At 33.2% G+C, this 23,175-nt stretch overlaps 1 protein-coding gene across 6 annotated transcripts in view; it reads left to right on the top strand.

Moving 5' to 3' along the window:
• Nucleotides 1-10,316: 10,316 nt before the first annotated feature.
• LOC127737748 (mucin-5AC-like) overlaps nucleotides 10,317-23,175 on the top strand; it is a 40,184-nt gene continuing 27,325 nt past the window's right edge. Inside the window, exons 1-4 of one of the 6 annotated variants that reach the window (XM_052248640.1) lie at nucleotides 10,317-10,395; nucleotides 10,532-10,628; nucleotides 15,309-15,418; nucleotides 18,634-18,829. In XM_052248640.1, the coding sequence (XP_052104600.1) occupies nucleotides 10,571-10,628; nucleotides 15,309-15,418; nucleotides 18,634-18,829 (364 nt within the window). In that variant the 5' untranslated portion in view covers nucleotides 10,317-10,395; nucleotides 10,532-10,570. The other 5 variants (XM_052248642.1, XM_052248643.1, XM_052248636.1 and 2 more) reach the window with 5 other exon arrangements.

Here is a 23,175-nt window from a genome sequence, read left to right as displayed (position 1 = left end):
ACTGAATACTGAGTGCGTCCATGGTACAACTGTTTACTGAATAAAATCATAGTAAATGTACTACTGAATACTGAGGGCCATCACGGTACTACTGTATAATGAGTACCATCACAGATAATGTACAACTGAATCATGAGGGCCATCACGGTACTACTGTATAATGAGTACCATCACAGATAATGTACTACTGAATCATGAGGGCCATCACGGTACTACTGTATAATGAGTACCACCACAGATAACGTACTACTGAATACTGAGGGCCATCACGGTACTACTGTATAATGAGTACCACCACAGATCATGTACTACTGAATCCTGAGGGCAATCACGGTACTACTGTATAGAGTACCATCAAAGATAACGTACTACTGAATACTGAGGGCCATCACGGTACTACTGTATAATGAGTACCATCACAGATAATGTACTACTGAATCATGAGGGCCATCACGATACTACTGCATAATGAGTACCATCACAGATAACGTACTTCTGAATACTGAGGGCCATCACGGTACTACTGTATAATGAGTACCATCACAGATAATGTACTACTGAATACTGAGGGCCATCACGGTACTACTGTATAATGAGTACCATCACAGATAATGTACTACTGAATACTGAGGGCCATCACGGTACTACTGTATAATGAGTACCATCACAGATAATGTACTACTGAATCATGAGGGCCATCACGGTACTACTGCATAATGAGTACTATCACAGATAACGTACTACTGAATACTGAGGGCCATCACGGTACTACTGCATAATGAGTACTATCACAGATAACGTACTACTGAATACTGAGGGCCATCACGGTATTACTGTATAATGAGTACCATCACAGATAATGTACTACTGAATACTGAGGGCCATCACGGTACTACTGTATAATGAGTACCATCACAGATAATGTACTTATAGATTATTACATGGCATTTTCCATATTGGCCCTGGTATCAGCCCTAGACTCCCATATCAAGCCAGAGGGCTTTAGCCCGAGGGCTTGATATGGGTCGTGGGCTGATACCACGGACCATATGGAAAATGACCTGTAATAATCTATTTATCACATATTTTCAAGCAAGAGAAAAAAGATAGCATATACCAAATTATGTTTGATATTTTCAACAAAAATTAAAAAAAACATTTAACGAAAAAAATTTAAAAAATGTATCACAGTGAGTTAACAAAGTTCGAATCCCAGTGAGTAAACAAAGTTTTGTGAAAAGTTTAACAAATAATTAACAATAAATATATTAATTCCCAGAATTGTAAATATTAAACGACTTTAAAAAGTGTTGCATTTCCAATTAATGCTGACGAAGAATACACCATATCGCTACTATGATTTGGAAATATGTTCCGCTTGAACTTTCGATGTCATACAACAATCGCTTTTTCATTGTGACGTCATATATTTTCTAAATTCTTTATGACGTCCAAATTTTACGGGAACTTTTGTGATTTCCACTGTTGATTTTTTACATTTTTTCTACTACAGCAGATTCGTAAATTTCTAAATTTCTTTTCATTGTGTTCTCATTTTTCATTTCTTGTATGAATTTACATACATCGTCATTTGATCTGTGAGAAACCTCTCCTGATCGTCTAACTGCTTCGGATGACAACTTGTTTACAAATAGTTTTTGATTGACATGTTACCGGAAGTTAAACTCGGGGGCTCGATATGGATTTCAAGGGCTGATATCGATATTGGCCCCGAGGGCTGATAACCAACCTTGACTTCCGGCTATTATTGGCCATGCAAAAACGTACATATCAGTACAAAATATGTGATAATACTGAATACTGAGGGCCATCACGGTACTACTGTATAATGAGTACTGTCGTAATTTCTGCTTCTTGCTATGTTTTTGTATAGTTTTAAAGCCAGCAAATACGAATAAACTCACAAAACTTGTGACTACACGGGAGAATAAATACGCCGTCAAATCTGTTGTCTGTTCTCTCTCATCATTGGTAGCGTGAATAAATAATCAATAGTAGAAAATGATACTTTTATTAAACTTCTAGAACAGCCGATATATTTCCATACATGTACAATATTCGAGCAACAATTATATAATTTACATACGTGGCGGAGCTTCTAAAATAACATTCTTTCTCTTGTATTTTTGTACGGACCAAACGGGATTATCTTAATAAATTCTACAATGACAACATAAATAAATGCAAGGCATACAGCTATCTGCGCTGCTTCTTACCTGTAAACTACGACCCTTACTTGTAATATAAACTGCGAGGCATACAGCTAAATGCGCTGCTTCTCACCTCTAGGAACCCCCGGGCTGAGCCTTGCTGCAAGCCAAATATAAACACAACAAAGACTGACGAACGTGACGTTGCACTGGTATTTATTTGAAATTCCCGGAAGTAAATATTCTACGCAGGAAGAAAAACATAACGTCAAACGCTGACATAAAATATACAAGTCCTCGACTCAAAATGCTTATAATAATACACTTTTGTTACTAAAACAATCAAGACATATTATTTCTTCCAGTTGAGAGCTCACAAATGAACACTTTTGGGTTCACGATTACAATATTTACCCAACGGTAACGTTCTGAATAATACATGACAAATTTGCGCCATATATGACGTTATCGATACATCTAATAACATAAAGTAAAACGCACGTTAATTACTCATTCAATATACTAGAAATACTAGAAATAACTTCTGACAACTCATATAAACTCTCTTAATACAATAATAACAATATTTCTTGACTTGGAAATAACCAATACACACATTTACAACACTGCCCCTTCCCCAGAATACATTTCGTCCTCGAAATATGGTCTTGTCAATTCTGACAATACATTCAAAAAATTCTTTTCACAATATTGCTATGTACGAAATACTCTATTATACAAATAAAAAATCTCTAATTTGCCAAACACAAGCAAATATTACAGCTATCTTAAAACTTAAACTTAACCATACATCAACAAACTACTGCGCCTGTTTATGTCATAAAAACTAATGTCTGTTTTAACAAACTAATGCGCCTGTTAATACTTAAAAGGCAAAATATACATTTTTCTTCATTGTGTCATTATCGAAAATATAAAAAAGTCTATTTTTGCATCCAGTTACAGCACTAATACCGTATACTCCATTTAAAGTTCAATCCAAGATTCTTCATTCTATCAGACGCTGGAATTATAAACATCATGAAGCTCAACTTCATCTAAACACCAGGCTAACCATAAGCCAACAAATGTCCTATCAAGTTCTATTCCACAGGGGTACCCCGCGTATAAATATATACACTATCTTCGATACTGATGCACCATACAAACATAAGTATAAAAATAGGTACAAAAGTACAACTAATAAAAAATGGTCATCAGTATTCCCCCGAGAAATATCTAAAATGGTGTAGACTATAGCTCAGCATACCCATGGTGTAACCAAAATATATATTGCAATCTAGACTAATCATTAGCATTAACTTAATCTCCGCCAAAACAAAAATGGCTCCTTATAAGTATCCTAACTGCCAATATTAGCCTTAACTTAATCTCCGCCAAAACAAAAATGGCTCCTTATAAGTATCCCAACTGCCAATATACACCCACCGAAAGCAGCTTCCCACCAAAATAGTATTAAACAATCTTTACTGCATTAAGGACAACAACGCCAATAGGACCATCAAATTCCAGCTTCTAATAAAAAAACATCACCTGTTTTCTAAAATATTAAAAAACAATTTCAATACCACAATATATTTCTTAAAGTGCAAAAATATATACATATTTATGCTTTTTACATTTCATCAATTACAAAAAATCACACACAAGTTTCATATCTACATTATAAAAAAAATCTGAATCTACACAAAAATACTCTGATATTTGGCTAGTAGGCTTATCTTTTATATAGGCCTAACTAGTTCTGATAATCCTGACTAGTAAATCCAAACTGGTTCCCTCCGAAAGGATTCATATTTTCTGGTTTCCCTCTTTTTCCTCTTGAGAAAGGATAATCTCTGCTGTAATGTCCCTGGTGTATAAGTGTTGTCAGTACTTGGACCAGCTGCTAACTGTTGGGTTACTGATACCTGGTTATTTTGTTCAGTTGTGGTCATGTTACAGCCTATGCTATTTTGACTGAAATTCTGCGTATTGGTGTTATTTTCAGCCACATGGTTACCCCTTGCTAATTTAGCTATATTTTCCTGATTTAACTTAACTTGCGTGCTCATCTCAGAAACTTGCATGCTTATCTCAGAAACTTTCGTCTTGAGGTCAGAAAATCTATCATTTTGATTTTTTAATTGTCTCTGAATCGCAATAATATTGTTATCATTCAAATTCGTCTTACTTTCCTCAATCGTCCTAGTATTCTGCACAGGCGAGTTTATAGGACTTACTGTGGGGCTGGAGGTAGATAAATTAACACCATCTTCTATACCCAAATCTATTAAATTACAGGGCTCAACAGTTCCGCTCTGTGAAATAATTATATTCTTCATACTTTCCCCCCTTCCAAAATTTGGAGCTGGGATTTTTATATTTCTAAGATCCATGTTTAAAATCAAACAATGTTCCCAATAATATGCCAATAGAAGCTAACTACACCTCTATTTCTCTAATAAATAATTATTTGGAAGCTAAATGCACCTCCTTTATAATTTGTTTTTTTCTTTATATTTTTTTCTTTTTTATGAAGCTAAATGCACCTCCTTTACAAATATTCTTTTCTTTCTAGGAAGCTAAATGCACCTCCTTTATAAATAATTTTTTTTTTCTAGGAAGCTAAATGCACCTCCTTTATAAATAAATATTTTTTTTATTTTTTTTTAGGAAGCTAAATGCACCTCCTTTATAAATAAATATTTTCTTTTTTCTTTCTAGGAAGCTAAATGCACCTCCTTTATAAATATTTTCTTAATTTTAGAAGCTAAATGCACTCCTGTATTTTCCAAAATATTCCATTTATTACAGTATAATGTATAGAGCTAAATGCACTCCATACACCAAATATGTTTCGAAATGTGTTCCATACACACTAACATTTCTAAAAATAGACGTGCCAAATTCCTTGAAACGTTAGAACTAAACTGCTGCCACCATTGTCGTAATTTCTGCTTCTTGCTATGTTTTTGTATAGTTTTAAAGCCAGCAAATACGAATAAACTCACAAAACTTGTGACTACACGGGAGAATAAATACGCCGTCAAATCTGTTGTCTGTTCTCTCTCATCATTGACATTGGTAGCGTGAATAAATAATCAATAGTAGAAAATGATACTTTTATTAAACTTCTAGAACAGCCGATATATTTCCATACATGTACAATATTCGAGCAACAATTATATAATTTACATACGGGGCGGAGCTTCTAAAATAACATTCTTTTCTTTCTCTTGTATTTTTGTACGGACCAAACGGGATTATCTTAATAAATTCTACAATGACAACATAAATAAATGCAAGGCATACAGCTATCTGCGCTGCTTCTTACCTCTAAACTACGACCCTTACTGTAATATAAACTGCGAGGCATACAGCTAAATGCGCTGCTTCTCACCTCTAGGAACCCCCGGGCTGAGCCTTGCTGCAAGCCAAATATAAACACAGCAAAGACTGACGAACGTGACGTTGCACTGGTATTTATTTGAAATTCCCGGAAGTAAATATTCTACGCAGGAAGAAAAACATAACGTCAAACGCTGACATAAAATATACAAGTCCTCGACTCAAAATGCTTATAATAATACACTTTTGTTACTAAAACAATCAAGACATATTATTTCTTCCAGTTGAGAGCTCACAAATGAACACTTTTGGGTTTACGATTACAATATTTACCCAACGGTAACGTTCTGAATAATACATGACAAATTTGCGCCATATATGACGTTATCGATACATCTAATAACATAAAGTAAAACGCACGTTAATTACTCATTCAATATACTAGAAATACTAGAAATAACTTCTGACAACTCATATAAACTCTCTTAATACAATAATAACAATATTTCTTGGCTTGGAAATAACCAATACACACATTTACAACAAGTACCATCACAGATAATGTACTACTGAATCATGAGGGCCATCACGGTACTACTGTATAATGAGTACCATCACAGATAACGTACTACTGAATACTGAGGGCCATCACGGTACTACTGCATAATGAGTACCATCACAGATAATGTACTACTGAATCATGAGGGCCATCACGGTACTACTGTATAATGAGTACCATCACAGATTATGTACTACTGAATACTGAGGGCCATCACGGTACTACTGTTTAAAGAGTACCATCACAGATAATGTACTGCTGAATCATGAGGGCCATCACGGTACTACTGTTTAAAGAGTACCATCACAGATAATGTACTGCTGAATTTAGAGTGTTTCTTTCACGGTACTACTTTATACTGAATACTATTATAATTAGTGTACTACTGAATACCAAGTGCTTCCACGGTGCTACTGTATACTGAATACCATCACAGTTAATGTTAGTGATGGGAATGATCGGAAGAAATTTCATAATCGTTAATCGCTCATACCCAATCAACTAATGATCAATTAATTATCGGAACAATATGAAAACTCTTTTCATCATTTTTCTGAAGATAAATGTGCATGTTTTCATTGTTTTGTCACTACTTGGGTGTGTAACATGGAGTTGTAAAGAATATACTTTGTACTTCTATAATGTGTTTGTTTGTTTGTTTGATGTTGGCCTTTTTGTATTTAATGTAGCTTTTTTTCAGATAATTTTCATTTCATGTTGCTTTTATGCATATGCAAAACATTAACTGGGTTTAATTAAACATGTCAAATTCAATAAACTTTTTAAAAATAAACTCTGCAACTGTTAAAATAAACTCTGGAACTGTTAAAATAAACTCTGGAACTGTTAAAATAAACTGTTAAAATAAACTCTGGAACTGTTAAACTCTGGAACTGTTAAAATAAACTCTGGGACTGTTAAAATAAACTCTGGAACTGTTAAAATAAACTCTGGAACTGTTAAAATAAACTCTTTAACTGCCATGTATTTGATATAACTGAACTTTTGATTGAAACTGCTATAACTGGTCAATAGATATAAGAAGATGTGGTATGAGTGCCAATGAGACAACTCTCTATCCAAGTCACAATTTGTCAAAGTAAACCAATATAGGTCAAAGTACGGCCTTCAACACGGAGCATTGGCTCACACCGAACAATGAGCTATAAAGGGCCTAAAAAATGACCAGTGTAAAACCATTCAAACAGGAAAACCAACGGTCTAATCTATATAAAAAAACGAGAAACGAGAAACACTTATCAACCACATCAACAAACGACAACCACTGAACATCAGGTGCCTGGCTTAGTCACTTTTGATTGTCCTCCATCTCTACTAATAAAACTTCATATTTTTGTTCATAAATACGATATTGTCTATGTTGCTAAGACTCACTTTGGACCTTTTTTTTTAGTTTACCAAATATCCAGCAAGATTAAAGAAATTGAAACTAGAAAATTTCCGATTAATGGGACATTAACATTGTGCAATCGAGTGCTTGGAATAGCGGTATACAATCAACTGATTTTCGATTATAATCGATCATCGGGACACCACTAGTTAATGCACTACCGAGTATTGAGTGCTTCTACGGTACTACTGTATAATCATTTATACCATCAACTATAGTCTATTGTATAACCTTGATACTCCAACCCGTAAAGCAGATGCAATAGGAACATTTAAAACGAAACTAAAAAACTTAAATCCCAATAGTAATAAATACATGCCGAAACAATATGAGTTTGGAAGTCGCAAACTCAACATTGTTCTTAGACTTACCCAACTTCGATGTTCTGGTTCCTTCTTAAATTTTGATCTGTCTAGAGTAAATATTATTTCTGATCCATCTTGCCGCTGCGGTGTGTATCGCGAAGATTCGCATCATTTCTTTTTTATATGTACATTATATTCAGAAAAACGAAGTAAGCTTTTAGAAAATCTTAGCTGGCTCCCAAATAACTGTCCATTAAATAAAGAACTGTTAACCTCGGATAGTAGTCTACTTAATGAGGAGCAAAATGAAAATATCTTTAAACATGTGTTTGTGAGTTTATTAGAGGGTCGAATAGATTCCTTAAGGTGCGTTTACTTGGAGGAGAGTACGATTTTTCATCTGATTTTCAATCCGATTTGATACCGCCGCTCAGGTAAATCGTACAGCGTTCTGTTCACACGAAACGATTTTCCATCAGATTTTGAACAGATTCGAACAGGTGCTTATGCTTGATAGTTGAAGAAATATCACGCCGTGTGTCATACATATAAAATCGGAATAAGCTTTACGGGATTAGATTTTTTCTACGTTTATTTATTAATTTCTAATGTCAACTAAAATGATAATCTTCCGACATGTGACGTTACGATTCCTGGAAGGACGTCGCATGTATTTTTGCGCCATTTTCGGAAGCTTGATACAGTTACAGAGATCAGTTCCGTAATTTAAGAATAAGTCGTAAACCTCTTTGGTGTATCAAGAAAATGTCTATATAACCAAAACAATAAACATACAACTTGAATATTTATAGTCTAATATAGAACTCTGATTTCGTTATACTCCATATGAGAGTGTACTCCGAACGAAATCAGAGTTCTATATTTTAATTAGACTGGAATATTTGATCTTTTATACGTTAGCTTTTCATATCTGATCCAAACAACGTGGCGCAATCTTTTCTGATCAGGTTTCTTTTTTTTTTGAATACTGCTGAATGCAAATTTAACACTGACTTTTAGGCGATGTGAATGTTTTCGTGCTACATAATGTGTCACGTCACTCGCAATGATGTCTCTTAAAATAACTTATCAAATATGCTTAAAGATTATGATAATGAATACAAGGAGATATGGCCGTATACGTCAATGAGACAGCAAGCCTACGACAAAAAATTACCAAAAAGACATCTATAGGCCATCATCACTTGTTCAGTTCATCAGTTCTTCTAGTGGAAATGAACTATTACAGTATTTGTCGTGGTGAAATAACCAGTGGAAATGAACTATTACAGTATTTGTCGTGGTGAAATAACCAGTGGAAATGAACTATTACAGTATTTGTCGTGGTGAAATAACCAGTGGAAATGAACTATTACAGTATTTGTCGTGGTGAAATAACCAGTGGAAATGAACAATTACAGTATTTGTCGTGGTGAAATAAATAGTGGAAATGAACTATTACAGTATTTGTCGTGGTGAAATAACCAGTGGAAATGAACTATTGCAGTATTTGTCGTGGTGAAATAACCAGTGGAAATGAACTATTACAGTATTTGTCGTGGTGAAATAACCAGCGGAAATGAACTATTACAGTATTTGTTCGTGGTGAAATAAGTGGTATATCATATTTAATTCAACAAGAATAGATAGCACACCATTGTTTATATACAAAAAACTCTATTAGGAAGAAAAAAAATATATGTTAACATTTATATAAATGTCAACATACAGGCTTCAACAATAGAAATGTGTCTGTACAATATGCCAAGTTGTATGCATTTTATTCTTAAGAAAAATGTCCATATTAATGCGAAACCGAATGATCGTTATATTAGGCTGTATATATAAAGATTTATTTTAAATTTATTTGTAAAAGCAAATTTGCTTGTATCTGATTCCTAAATATTTATTTCAAATGTATTATATCGTTATATGTGATGATTTATAAATATTGTTTAAACTAAAGATTTATGGATGGTTTGTAGACCTAAAAAGGCATTTGATTCAGTGTTGTGGTCAAGTCTTTTGTATAAAATAACAAAAAATGAGAACGTTGGTATGAATTATTATAATTTGATAAAAAAAATATACGAATACTGAAGCTTCAGTGTAATCAAAGGAGAATATATCTAAATATGTCTCTATTGATAGAGGAGTGAAACAAACATCAATTTTACAACAATAAATCGGGATTATGCTTCATGACAAAACAACATAAACTATAAGTCTTGAATTTGTGAAACACTATCGGGTATTGCTTTACAAATCCCATCCCATCTTACTAATATTTGACACTGTAGGAATAAGTCAATCTGACATAGACACGAAACTAATACATTTAGTCGTCTATTGTAATATGTACGCTGTATGAAAAAGTAAGTAGCATTAAGTTATGTTATGTTTCCTTGTACACCTGCATAATTAAGTGTAAGGTAAATGATATCAAGGAAAGGATATTTTGGGTTTTCACGAATATATATATAATTTATTTTTTCTTTACAAAAACTAACTTCCTTATAAGAACCTAGAAAGTTTCCTCGTCTGTGTATTTATCTATTGTTCATGGTTGAAACAGATTGAATAAATTGTATAAAGCAGGTAAATTATTAATCAAGACAATTTCATTAATCAAATACCTTTTTTAGTTCACAGTTATCGGTCGTTGTATAACCTGTTTCGATTTTACGGGTCATTGATCAATTATGCATTAACCTTATTGTATTGTCATGAACAGAATTTCGGATACTAGTCCTACTAGAAGCTTGGAGCAGATATGTACTATTCTTTGCTCTGTGGATTGTATTTGTATATTTATCCTGTATATGCCTCGAGTAAGTATGAATTACATTTTTTAGCCTATTTTGGTTTGTGACAATTTTCAGCAAATGATAAAAAAAAACTATAAAATTCTAGAGCAAATGCTATATATATCATGATTCATAGATTGAAACTAACATTAATACTTAGAATTTAAGATGAATCAATAAAATCAATGTCAAATAATAGAAAATTTTAGATTCAGAAATTGTGTTTCATTGACGCAATATGAACTTCTTCAACGATTTTTTAATCAGTAAATGCATGTTCACAAGCACGTTAATGCATGCATGACTGTTTTATTGAACATCAATGAGTCGAGTTCATCGAATATTGATACATTTAAAATAATCCCATAATATCGGTTAAAGCTGCTGTTATGTTTCGTGAATATTATTGTATTTTTTAAACGACAATGATATTGATGATGATAACAATGAACTACGTATTGAACTACTATCAGCGGTTAGAATCATTTAATGCAGTTTGAAAGAAATTAAAAGAAAATCCTGGATGTATTGAAAATTATATCTATTACTACGACCAAATACGTTTCTTTTTTTAATCGTTTAAGATATATTATTATGATCAAAATTAACTTTGAGAGTAGGCTTGCACACGGATTTGTCTTTCGATCTCTTTAATACGGCTCTACTCATATCATTACCAACCATACAAAATAACAAGAATGAATTTGAATAGTATAAGTATATCATTCTGATTTATGTTGATAAATCATCATTATAATTATACTGTAAAAAATCTCTATCAAACACTTTTGATTGTAACTAGAAGTCAGCTGGCCTCTTTAATAATTTGCCGGGACGTTATTTAAACTTGATTCTTCTGTCTTCCCTGTATTGACGTCTGAAATGTACACATGTGCCATCTTCTATTTATTTCTTAAATTTCTTAAATTATATTTTTGTAGTAAATTGAGAATATTTCTGAAGTGGCCACAGGGATATATTTACGCGAGCTCTAACCATTTCAATATAGAGGGAAGCACTTCCGTGTAATATTCGATTAAAATATTATAGACCGAATATATGGACAAGACACACCAAGACAATTTGTTACAACTTAGGCCCGCATATATATATATATATATAGTGAGCTACAAAAGGACAACAATTATACATTAACAATAGGAGATACTGTTATGAAGACATTTGGGGTTTTTGTTGGCGCCAGCAAGCTAGTTTAACCCCGCAACATAATGTGTGTGCCTGTTCCAGGTCAGGAGCCTGTAATCAGTCAGTGGTTGTCGTTTGTTGCTGTATATCATATTTGTTTTTGTTCATTGTTTTGTACATAAATCAGGTCGTTAATTTTCTCGTTTGAATTGTTATACATTTGTCATTTCGGGGCCTAAATCGTACCACATCTTATTTTTATACTGGAGCAAAACCACGATAGTTGTTCAGCTTAAATTAAAATTTTATATACTTATAAGTTAGAACTTAAAAATATTTTGTCAAAAAATTGAGTTGGCATAAAAAACAATTTATGAACAATAGCCTTATCCTTTTTAAATAAATATATACATGTATCTTAAAAATTAAACATCAATTACTACTAATTTTCATTTAACATACATTATAGTAAAAACACAAACCATTTATATATATATTTCCAGTCTGACACAAAGATACGAATGAAAAGCTACGAATTGCCTTTCAGACATAAATAATGATGTTACGCTGTTTCTGGAAGCATTTGAAAAACAATCCAAAATTTACACAAACATGGCATTACAAAAAAAATGACATCCATTTCAAGTAAAAGTTGCTCTGTAAGAAGAACATAACGCTGAAATTTCAATTGCATTGCATCTTTGTCGATTTCGTAGTATCTGTATCTGTATCGTTACAGAGCACATGTTGACGGTGTTTGAGAGCTAATTTGAAGCTTACGAAGATTGAGTTCTTAAACTGTTCAGTCTTAGATTGTGTTGCATGAAATGCCTTTGAATTGTTCTTTTAAAATGAATTGTTTACTATATTGACACTTAAAGTCGTCAAAACATTTAGGTTTAATAATCTTTTTGGTTTTACTTTAAAAAACAAATTGTCAGACTTTATAGCTGGGACCAAACCCTCAATCACCTTGTTCAGAAATACCAGTCGCTGATTTGTTCTTTTTGACTGCAGATTGTCTAGTTCTAAGTCGGTTAAACGTTTTGGTCATCGGTCCTTCAACTCTTGATGTGTAATTCCCTTGAATCTCTACGTTGGATCCTTTCTAGTTGGTGTATGTTGTTTGTTGTATATGAATCCCATACTATTGCCCAATATTCCATTGTGGACACCACTAATGAAGTGTAGTCTTTTGGGCAGAATCATCAATAACGTTTGAGAAACCCCAGTGTGGAATTTGCTTCGAGTAAGTAGAAACTGGACCCTATATCTTTGCTACAGGAAAACCCCAAAAACATAATCTTTCATCAAAATGGAAGATGCTTTACCATGGAGAGAATTGCATATTTGAAAAAAAAAGCAGTGCTATTTTGCCGGCTCCGGCAAAATAGCCTCTTAGGTGATATTTTACCGGCTTCGGCAAAATAGCCTCCTTGGCGCTATTTTGCCGGCTCCGACAAAATAGCGTATAAATAGAGTTTTGCTATTTTGCCGGTCTTAATTCAGATTTTTCAGTATATTAATTACGAATCGAAAGAAATGTAGAAACATACACTTTAACATGTTAATAAGAAATCTCTAAAAATATATATTTTCTTTAAAAAATTTATACATGAGCAAAGCATGCATATTAACTTTGATATTCTATAAATCAAAAATATCCCATAAGTTTTGAAATTTTAAAGTTACTTTACATACAAAAAAATATGTCTTTTTTTAAATTATAATACATAAGCAAAGCATGCATATAAGAATTGATATTCTAATTAAACATTATGATAAAAATATCCCATAAGTTTTGAAATTAAAAGTTATATTCAATAAAAAAAAAGTGTTACAAATCCAGTGCCTTGCTTTTGGTGCATTTTTGAGTCTTGCACGAAAAAGGTGCTGCCACTGCACACATGAACTGCACATAACACTTGTTCAAATAGTGTTTTAGAATAGTTTGTTAATGATTTGTTGTTTAACGAAATAACACAATTATGTTTTATTTCTTATTTCAAATTTGTAGAATTATGCACTACATTAGAACGCACTTGTTAGTGCAAAGTGTATACCAAGTTTGGTTTAAATCGATTGAAAGAAGTTGAATGACGGACAATTTCGCACCATAGGCTAGATCGTTATCAAAAGTTTTGTTTGATGCTCTAGTTTTCATGAATTTTATAGTCCTTGAATCACGTTTTCCCAGTTGCACATAGTTGTCCTTTTCAAAGTGCCACAAAACCTGCTTTAGCTCTTCATATGAGTCGAACATAGCGTTTATTTCAAGTTTTTTTTACAACGAAGAGCAGTTCCATATTCGAACGTCAATGATTTCAATAACACATTTGTTTCAATTAGTCTGAAAAAAATCTGAAATAAGACCGGTAAAGTAGCAAAACTTTATATAAATCTTCATTTTGCCGGAGCCGGCAAAATAGAACTAAGTAGGTTAATTTGACGGAGTCGGTAAAATATCACCTAAGAGAAAATGAAGCAATCAATATATGTGATAACACTAAAATTTATTTTAATACCAAAATTTTTTACTGAGAAAAATGAAAACTTTGATCATACGAAATACATTTTTATCGAACTTTGTTTACAAAATTTGGCATTCGAAAGTGCATAGAAAGTGCATTTGCAAATAAAGATGAAGAAATTTACACATATAAGTGGAAATTTACAAACACAAGAACAACATGCACAATCTTATCTTTATTTCCAATCTGAGCAGCAACTTTTCCTGAAAAATCGACAAATTCGTTCCTTTCGTATTACAGATTTCTTCCGTAAACGGCGGACCGCCGCGATATAGCCTTCAAAAAATCAAAAACAACCGAAACAAAGTCAGGAGCCTGTATTTCAGTGGTTGCCGTTGGTTGATGTCTGTCTTACTTGTTTTTCGTTTGTTGTTTTTAGCGCAAATCGGGTTATTGGTTTACTCTATTGAAATGTTTCACATTCAGTCTTGTCGGGACATTGCATAGCTTACTTTACGGTATGGGTTTTGCTCCTGTTGAAGATCGAACAATGTTCTATAGTTTGTTACAACCTCATCCTTTGGTCTCTGGAAGATAGATGTCTCATTGGGAATCATACCACGTCTCCTTATTTCAATATTAGTCAAACTTTTTGTCATTGAGACCATTTTCTGATTTTTAAGAAAACAGAATGTTCGGGCTTCAAAAGTCAATATATAATAATTTATACTTAAAATGTGCATTATAAAATATGTTTTTGTACACAAAGAACGTAAGATTATATTACAATTAGTTCTCAAACAATTGCAAAAAGTCATCCTTATGAGTTTAGTGGCTTTGTGGTAAATTCCGTTCAACTGTACAACGGTAGATCAAACGTGGAATTCACTCACAATATCTAATTACTCTTTAGTATTATGTGGAGTGAAGCTCTTTATATTAAAATTCATACAATCAGCTTTCCGATATTAAAAGTGCGAGTTAGACAAAAACAGGAAAATTGGGTATGCTCTTTTTACAACTAGTGTTCATGCTTTTTCACATTCTCATCCAAAGCTAACGTAATATTTAAAATTAATTTTTCAAGAGTCCAGTAACGGTCTGCCAGGAACAACATATAATAAATGGACTTGGACCAAATGGTTCGATACAGATTCAGGAGAACGTGAAACAGAAACCTATGAGTCCATTGTAGCAGTAAGTAATGATATCCTGTTAGAACTAGTAAGACAAACCTATGAGGCTATTGTAGCGGTAAGTAATGATATCCTGTTAGAACTAAGACAAACCTATGAGGCTACTGTAGCGGTAAGTAATTACTTCCTGTAAGAACTAAGACAAACCTATGAGGCTATTGTAGCGGTAAGTAATTGCTTCCTGTGAGAACTAAGACACACCTATGAGTCTATTGTAGCTGTAAGTCATTACCTCCTGTAAGAACTAAGACAAACATGTGGTTATTGTAGTTGTAGCAGTAAATAATTGCCTCCTGTGTGAACTAAGACAAACCTATGATGCTATTGTAGCAGTAAATAGTTACTACTGTGAGAATTACTAGTAAGACAAACCTATGATACTATTGTAGCGGTAAGTAATTTCATACTGTAAGAACGAAGATAAACATGAGTCTATGTAGCGGTAAATAATTATCTCCTGTTATATATAACTAAGACAAACCTGTGAGATTATTGTAACGATCTCATGTGATAACTAAGACAAACCTATGATGCTATTGTAGCAGTAAGTAATTTCCTCCTGTGAGAACTAAGACAAACATGAGGTTATTGTAGTGGTAATTACTTGCCTCCTGTGAGAACTAAGACAAACCTATGAGTCAATTGTAGCGGTATGTAATTGCCTCCCATGAAAACTAAGACAACCCTATGATGCTATTGTAGTAGTAAGTAATTTCCTCATGTGAGAACTAAGACAAACATATTAGTCTATTTTAGCGGTAATTGCCTGCTGTGAGAACTAAGACAAACATGACGTTATTGTAGCGATTAGTATGATCTCCTCTGAGAACTAAGACAAACGTATGTTGATGCTATTATAGCGGTGAGTAATTGCCTTATGTGAGAGCTAAGACAAAACTATGATGCTATTGTATCGATTAGTAATTTCCTACTGTGAGAACTAAGACAAACATGAGGCTATTGTAGCGGAAAGTAATTACCTCCTGTGAGAAGTTAGACAAACCTATGAGGCTATGTACCGATATGTATTTACCTCCTTGTGAAAACTAAGACAAACCTATGATGATAATTTAGTGGTAAATAATTAACTCATGTGAGAACAAAGACTAACCTGTGAGATTATTGTAGCGATCTCCTGTGAGATCTAAAACAAACCTATGAGTCTATGGTAGCGGTAAGTCATTGCCTCTTGTGAGATCTAAGGCAAACCCACGAGGCTATTGTAGTAATAATCCATTGCCTCCTGTGAGAATTAAGACAAACCTTTTGATGATATTGTAGCAGTCAGTAATTGCCTGCTGTGAGAACTAAGACAAACCAATGAGTTTTGTTGTAGTGGAAAGTAATTGCCTCCTGTGAGAATTAAGACAAACCTATTAGGCTATGTAGCGATGAATAATTACTTCCTGTGAGAACTAAGACAAACCTATGATGCTATTGTAAGGGAAAGTAATTGCCTCCTGTGAGAAGTAAGACAAACCCATGAGGCTATGTTGCGATATGTATTTACCTCCTTGTTAAAACTAAGACAAACCTATGATGATAATTTAGTGGTAAATAATTACCTCCTGTGAGAACTAAGAAACCTATGAGACTATTGTAGCGATTTTCTGTGAGAACTAAGACAACCTATGAGTCTATTTTAGCGGTAAGTTGTTGCCTCCTGTGGGAACTAAGACCAACCTATGCGGCTATTGTAGCGTTAATTAATTACCTCCTGTAAAAACTAGGTCAAAAGGTTCAGGCTATTTTGATGGTCAGTAATTGCCTCTAATTGAAACCATATTGGGTGATATGGTGAGTCCTTATCTTGAAAAACATGGAAGAATTGTTGATCTGGATCCGTACAGCTTTTGATATTGGTTAAAATCTTTTTGTTTAAGTTCTTTGATAATTTATAACTTTGCCCAAAATAATATGTGAAATTGCCATTTGAGTTCAAATTTTTGTTTGTTCATTACATCACAACTAAATTTTTTTTTACTCAAGTGTGCATATTATATAAAACTATTCATTTATTTCTAAAACGAATACAATTTTGAAAGATTGACAAATGTTACTTTTTTGGGGAATTTCGGGGGCCAAATAGATACTCTTATCATACCTCCTCCACATTAAAAATGTCTTAATAAAGATTATCTAGGACTTTGTAATCGTTATGCTTTTGATTTATGTAAAAGCTAACACTGGACTGTAATTTTAATGAAAAGGGGTCTGATAACCCTGCACAATAATTTTCTGGTTGAAAGACTGTCAAAGTTTAAAGAAAAAGCTGGTTTCTGTTGTGTTATGCATTATAGCACGGTAGCATGTACATGTATGTAACAATTACGTTCTTCTTTCTTTAAACATTTTAAATCTCGTAAGCTACTATACAAAATTACAGGCACATTGACACATCTAATTTTCAAGTGGCAATCATATTTTTTTCAATTTGATATTGTCCTGAATATGCAGAGAGTACTTATGCATTCTTACTAAATTTTCAAAAGTTTAAAAATTATTAGGAAAATATTGTTAATAAAAAGCTACCAGCCACAAAAAATATGTCAAACATCATCATTCTCTTCCTTTACACAGATTTTAAATATCATAAAACTTTTTCATTTTCGTTTCATTTTTTGTTTCTTTTTGGGTACCTTTTTCAAAGAGAACAACACCAATAGCACTTAAACATACAGTTTTACCTTTTTTGGTTTGTTATGTTGCTTTGTCCGAAGCAAATCACTTTTAACAACTTAAATGACGAAAAAAGAATACCTTTTAATATTCGTTGCAACAACCCGTCTTAACATATTTGTACAAAACTTATACCATTAAAACCGTTTAAGAACATGATACAACATTTATTTCGAAACTTCTTTTGTGAGCAAGATTGGAAAACACTCAAAATTTACATGCAACACACCTGTGTCCAAAATTCCGGCAAAAATGTTTCGACTCGATAGTATCTAATTGCCAGAACGGTGAACAAGAATGTGTAGCAATGCCAGGGTAGTTTGGACACAGCGCACACGCACACTGTTAAAAAAGTACAATACAATTTTCCAATGGAATGAGTACAATACTTCCCACTGGACGTTAACAAACAGCAATCAATCAAACAAAATAATTAGTGGCTACATATTTCAAAAAAGTAAAAGAATTATCTTTAATATAAAAAAAAAGCATTCAATGTGCGCTTTAAGTTTTGACAGGCTATCATTTTCTTTTCAGAGAGGTTTGGACATTTGTCGTGATGAAAAACTCATAGGATGTGAATGTAAACGAGATGACACAAAAGAAACTCTGTCCAATGGCGATTTCTTCAATACCTCTCATATACTCGGTACTGATCTACAGTGTAAACTAAATGGAATCGAGTGTCATAATATTCTATGTATGAACTTTGAAGTCCGCTTTTTATGTGAAGGTAATAAAAATGAATTGAAAAATGTAAATAACAATTAGTTCGTGAAAATAGTGTAGGTACACAATGTCCAAAACATTTCATTTTCTTCATAGAGTTTTTAAATCTATGTATTTTGCATTATAAGTTTTGCAGAAGTGCAGTACTGCAGGTAATTTCACACCATACATATTTGCCAAAGAAAAACTTATTTAAGTTTTTTCCCCAGCATTATAGGTGATGTTACATTCTGCATTAAATACGTATTATTATAAATATAAATAGGCTATTAATCTATCCACTCTTTAAGGATAAATATTATTATTACAATCTTGCTACACAATCTTAATATTACAATCTTGCTACACAATCTTAATATATTTTTATTCATATGTAAATACGTTCGTATTCGAACTTCACTCTACATATGGTCTGTGCGGTAATATTTTCTTGATGCATAGCAGATTCAAATGTCGTTTTGAAAAATAGAATAATAACAACATCTCATTGTGGTTTCCGTTCTAAAATACGTGTTCTTTCTATCGTGCATAAGGATTTATAAAAAGTTTTCACACCGTTTCTTTGTATACATTATAAAAATCTGGAGTACTATAAGAAAATAACTAGAAGGGGAGGGGGAGGGGAGGGGGGTCTATCCAGTTTGCTTCCATTACAAAATCTAGAAAACCACATGTGTAGAAATAAGCTTGTTTTTACTCGTGGAGAATAGAACGTGCATATGGCAGTCAAATAGATTTGGGTGATTTCTCTTTTTACAATGTTTTTTCATCTCTCAGCTACCAAAAGCTTTAAACAGAAAAAAAATGTTCGACTTGATTCCTACAATGTCTCCAACAATCAAGTGTTTTAAATTTCAACCAGTTGAATCAGATTTATCATTATTATTTGCTATGTTTTGAAAAAAAATTCTTTTCTAAAGGTATAAGTTCGGTAAGGGCCATATTTGGCCCCAATTATAAAGTTCATAGTTACAAGACAATAAATGTTTTAAGTTGCCTTAAAGACATGTGAGAAAGTTAAACAGAACTGTTTTTGTCAAAGTTTAATTCTAACACGTTGATTTTTACATCCCAAAAAGGTCAAGATAAGGGATTTTGGTGAAATTTGACAAAATCAGCTGGATTTCAACCAAATAAAGGACCAGGAAACATAGAGCGCAGGCGTCGACAAACTTAATATTCAAATAAGAAATGTGAAATGTCTTCACAAACATTATTTTGAAAGATCTTTGTTGTCGACGTATGCGCTCTATGTTTCCTGTCCAATAATCTATGGAAATGTACCCATTTTCATTGATTTTTTCGTGAAAAATCAATATGAGTACAACTTGTGACGTCATAATAAAACGCAGAAACGTAAAATTTTCAACAAAATGGCTTATTTCTTATCTAGTCACTGTATTAGCTATAATTTATTGTGATATTGGTCAATAAATCCGAATTTGAAATTTACGCTAAAAAAGGGGGCCATTTTAGGACCTTACCGAACATACTCCTTTAATTTGTCACTGATTAGGAACAGACGCCTCACATGTCCTTCCCTAAATCCATCAATCAGTACAAATTGACTTTGAAAGGAACTAATAAAAATAAAAAAAATATATATATTCCCTGTTATTAAAGTTTTGAATTTGACATGCATCAAAAATGAGGCTTCGATGTGAATTAAACAAAAATATGTGATCGTTCAGGAGATATAGACGTCAAATCTAAAATCACGAGATGGATCGACTTTATATTTACTATTACTATCTGGTTTGTGTTTCTTTCAAAAGCAATTTTGTTATCCAAGAAAATATGTTTATGATGTCATGTCTTAAAACACTTTTTGATCAATCAAATCGATGTATTTTCTACGAAGCAAAGATTTGGTGTCGATTCCATACAGAGTGTTGTACAAGTGTAACTAACATATATGACGACTTGATTGATTCCTGACTATGACAATTTATTTAGTATACTCGTGGCTCCCTCTAACCGTAAATTATAAAACCATTTAAAAATGTTAGTAAGAAGATGTGTTATCATTGACAATGAGACAACTCTCCCATAGAGACCAAATGATGTAGAAGTAAGCAATTATAGGTCACCTTCAACAATGAGTAAAAACCATATCGCATAACAAGCTATAAAAGGCCCCGATATGAAAAATGAAAAACATATTCAAGCGAGAAAACTAAATATCTCATTCATGTACAAAACAATAAACGAAAACCAAATATATGATATACAGCAACAAACGTCAACCACTGAGTTACATGCACCTGACTTACGACATGTCGGTAATACTACATTAATTATGAACCTTCTTTTGTGCTAGCATAATAGGGAAAGCTTATAGATATCACAACTCACCCAAAGTAGAAGTAGATATTACACATTTTTTTCAATCGCAATTAAACAAGTTTTGTGTGTTGTTGTCGAGCTTGCGAAAGCGAAACATAGCGATCCTAGATTCCGGTGTCAAAATTTAGGTTCAGTCTGTGTTTTTTTTAGACATCAATAACTTTGTCAAACCTTCCTGGAATTTTATGATATTTGGACAGAAGCTTGTTTATGACCGAAATACAGTATCCAGAATAAAATTTTGAAAATATTTGTTTTCATTTTTCTTTATTTTACTGACTTAGTTTTTTTTACAGTTATCATTCAGATTCAGTCTGAGGTTAAAGTTATTCTGTCATCAATAACTTTGTCAAACCTTCTAGGAATTTTATGGAATTTGGACAGAAGCTTGTTAATGACCAAAATACAGTATCCAGAGCAAAATTTTGAAAACATTTATTTTCATTTTTACATATATTAATGATAAATGGACTCTTTTTTTTACAGTTAATAAGTAGATAGAGTCTGGGGTTAAAGTTTGTTACTTGCAACTTACAACTCCCGTTAACGCCATGTGTCTCATAGGGCGCGAATGGAAGCCCTCCATCTGAGTCTGTCTGCTGTTTGTATTTGTGCTTCTCCCCATGTCCTCCATCCAAATTCTGTTCTTTCTTTGTCTACCATTCGTCTACAAGTTTCCTTTGGTCTTCCTACATTTTTCTTTCCTGGTCGTGTCCACGTCAAGGCGATTCGACAATCATTCCATGGGTCCATCCTCAGGATGTGACCTATCCAACTCCATCTCCTGGTCTTAACGGTGTTGGTGATGCTGCACATGTTGGCTCTTTGCAGCAGTTCTGTGTTGGAAATCATAGTTGGCCAAACTATCTTGAAGATTCTCCGCAAGTTCCTGGTGTTTAAGGTGTTAAGTTTGTCTCCATCTCTCTTACTTATCTTCCAACATTCTGCCCCATATAACAACACTGATATTACATTGCTTTTATAAATTTTCATATGGTGTTTCTACTGTATTGGTTTGATGCCCATATTGTTCTTAACTTGTAGTATGCTGATTTTGCCTTTTTTATTCTATTCCTTATGTCGGCTGTTGCATTATCGCTGGTATCTATAACCGCTCCAAGGTATGTAAAACTGTCGACCATCTCTATTTCTTCGTTGTCCAATGTAATAGGCTGGATGTTGTTTGCCTTAACACACATTATTTCTTTTTTTCTTGTTTATTTCTAATCCAGTTGTTTCAGCTATCTTTTGTATATCATCTGTTTTGGCTTGCAATTGAGTTTTTGTTGCTGACAGGAAAGCAATATCATCTGCAAAATCAAGATCTTCTTATACCCCTAATCTTCCTCAGTTGATACCACGCCTTTTCCGTGTTGTTTGCTTCATTGTCCAGTCTATAACCAGTAAGAAAAGGAATCCAGACATTACACATGCTTGCCTGACTCCAGATTTAATGTGGAACCATTCCGAATGTTTACACTCATGTTCAACTACACAACTGAAGTGATTATAAAATGCTTGCACCATCCTGATTATTTTACCTGGAATTCCACAGTTTCCCATGATCTTTTTTAAAGTTTCTCGATGGATAGTGTCAAACGCTCTTTTGAAGTTGATGAAGTTGATAAATAGGGGGCTGTTCCATTCAATGCATTGTTCTACTATATTTCTCAGGATGAATATTTGGTTGATACAACCTCGACCTCTTCGGAACCCAGCTTGTTCTTTACGTAGAATGTTGTCAATAGCATCTCTAATTCTGTTGATGATAATTCTGCAGAGGACTTTCCCAGGTACAGATACATGTAGTAATGTTTTTCCTCTCCAGTTGTCACAGTCTTCTAAATTTCCTTTTTTTGAGAGTTTGATTATAAATCCCTTCTGCCAGTCTGTTGGTATTTCTTCCCTGTTCCAAATCTTTGTAAATAGATGGTAAAAGACTTTTGCTTGTGTGCCTACATCAGCTTTCAATAGTTCAGCTTGTATGTTGTCAACACCTGGAGC

This window comes from Mytilus californianus, unplaced genomic scaffold, assembly GCF_021869535.1.
Source record: "Mytilus californianus isolate M0D057914Y unplaced genomic scaffold, xbMytCali1.0.p SCAF_4, whole genome shotgun sequence".
In the NCBI taxonomy this organism is placed as follows: domain Eukaryota; kingdom Metazoa; phylum Mollusca; class Bivalvia; order Mytilida; family Mytilidae; genus Mytilus; species Mytilus californianus.
The sequence above is the reverse complement of the archived record's forward strand: the minus strand, read 5'-3'. Positions and strand labels throughout refer to the sequence as shown.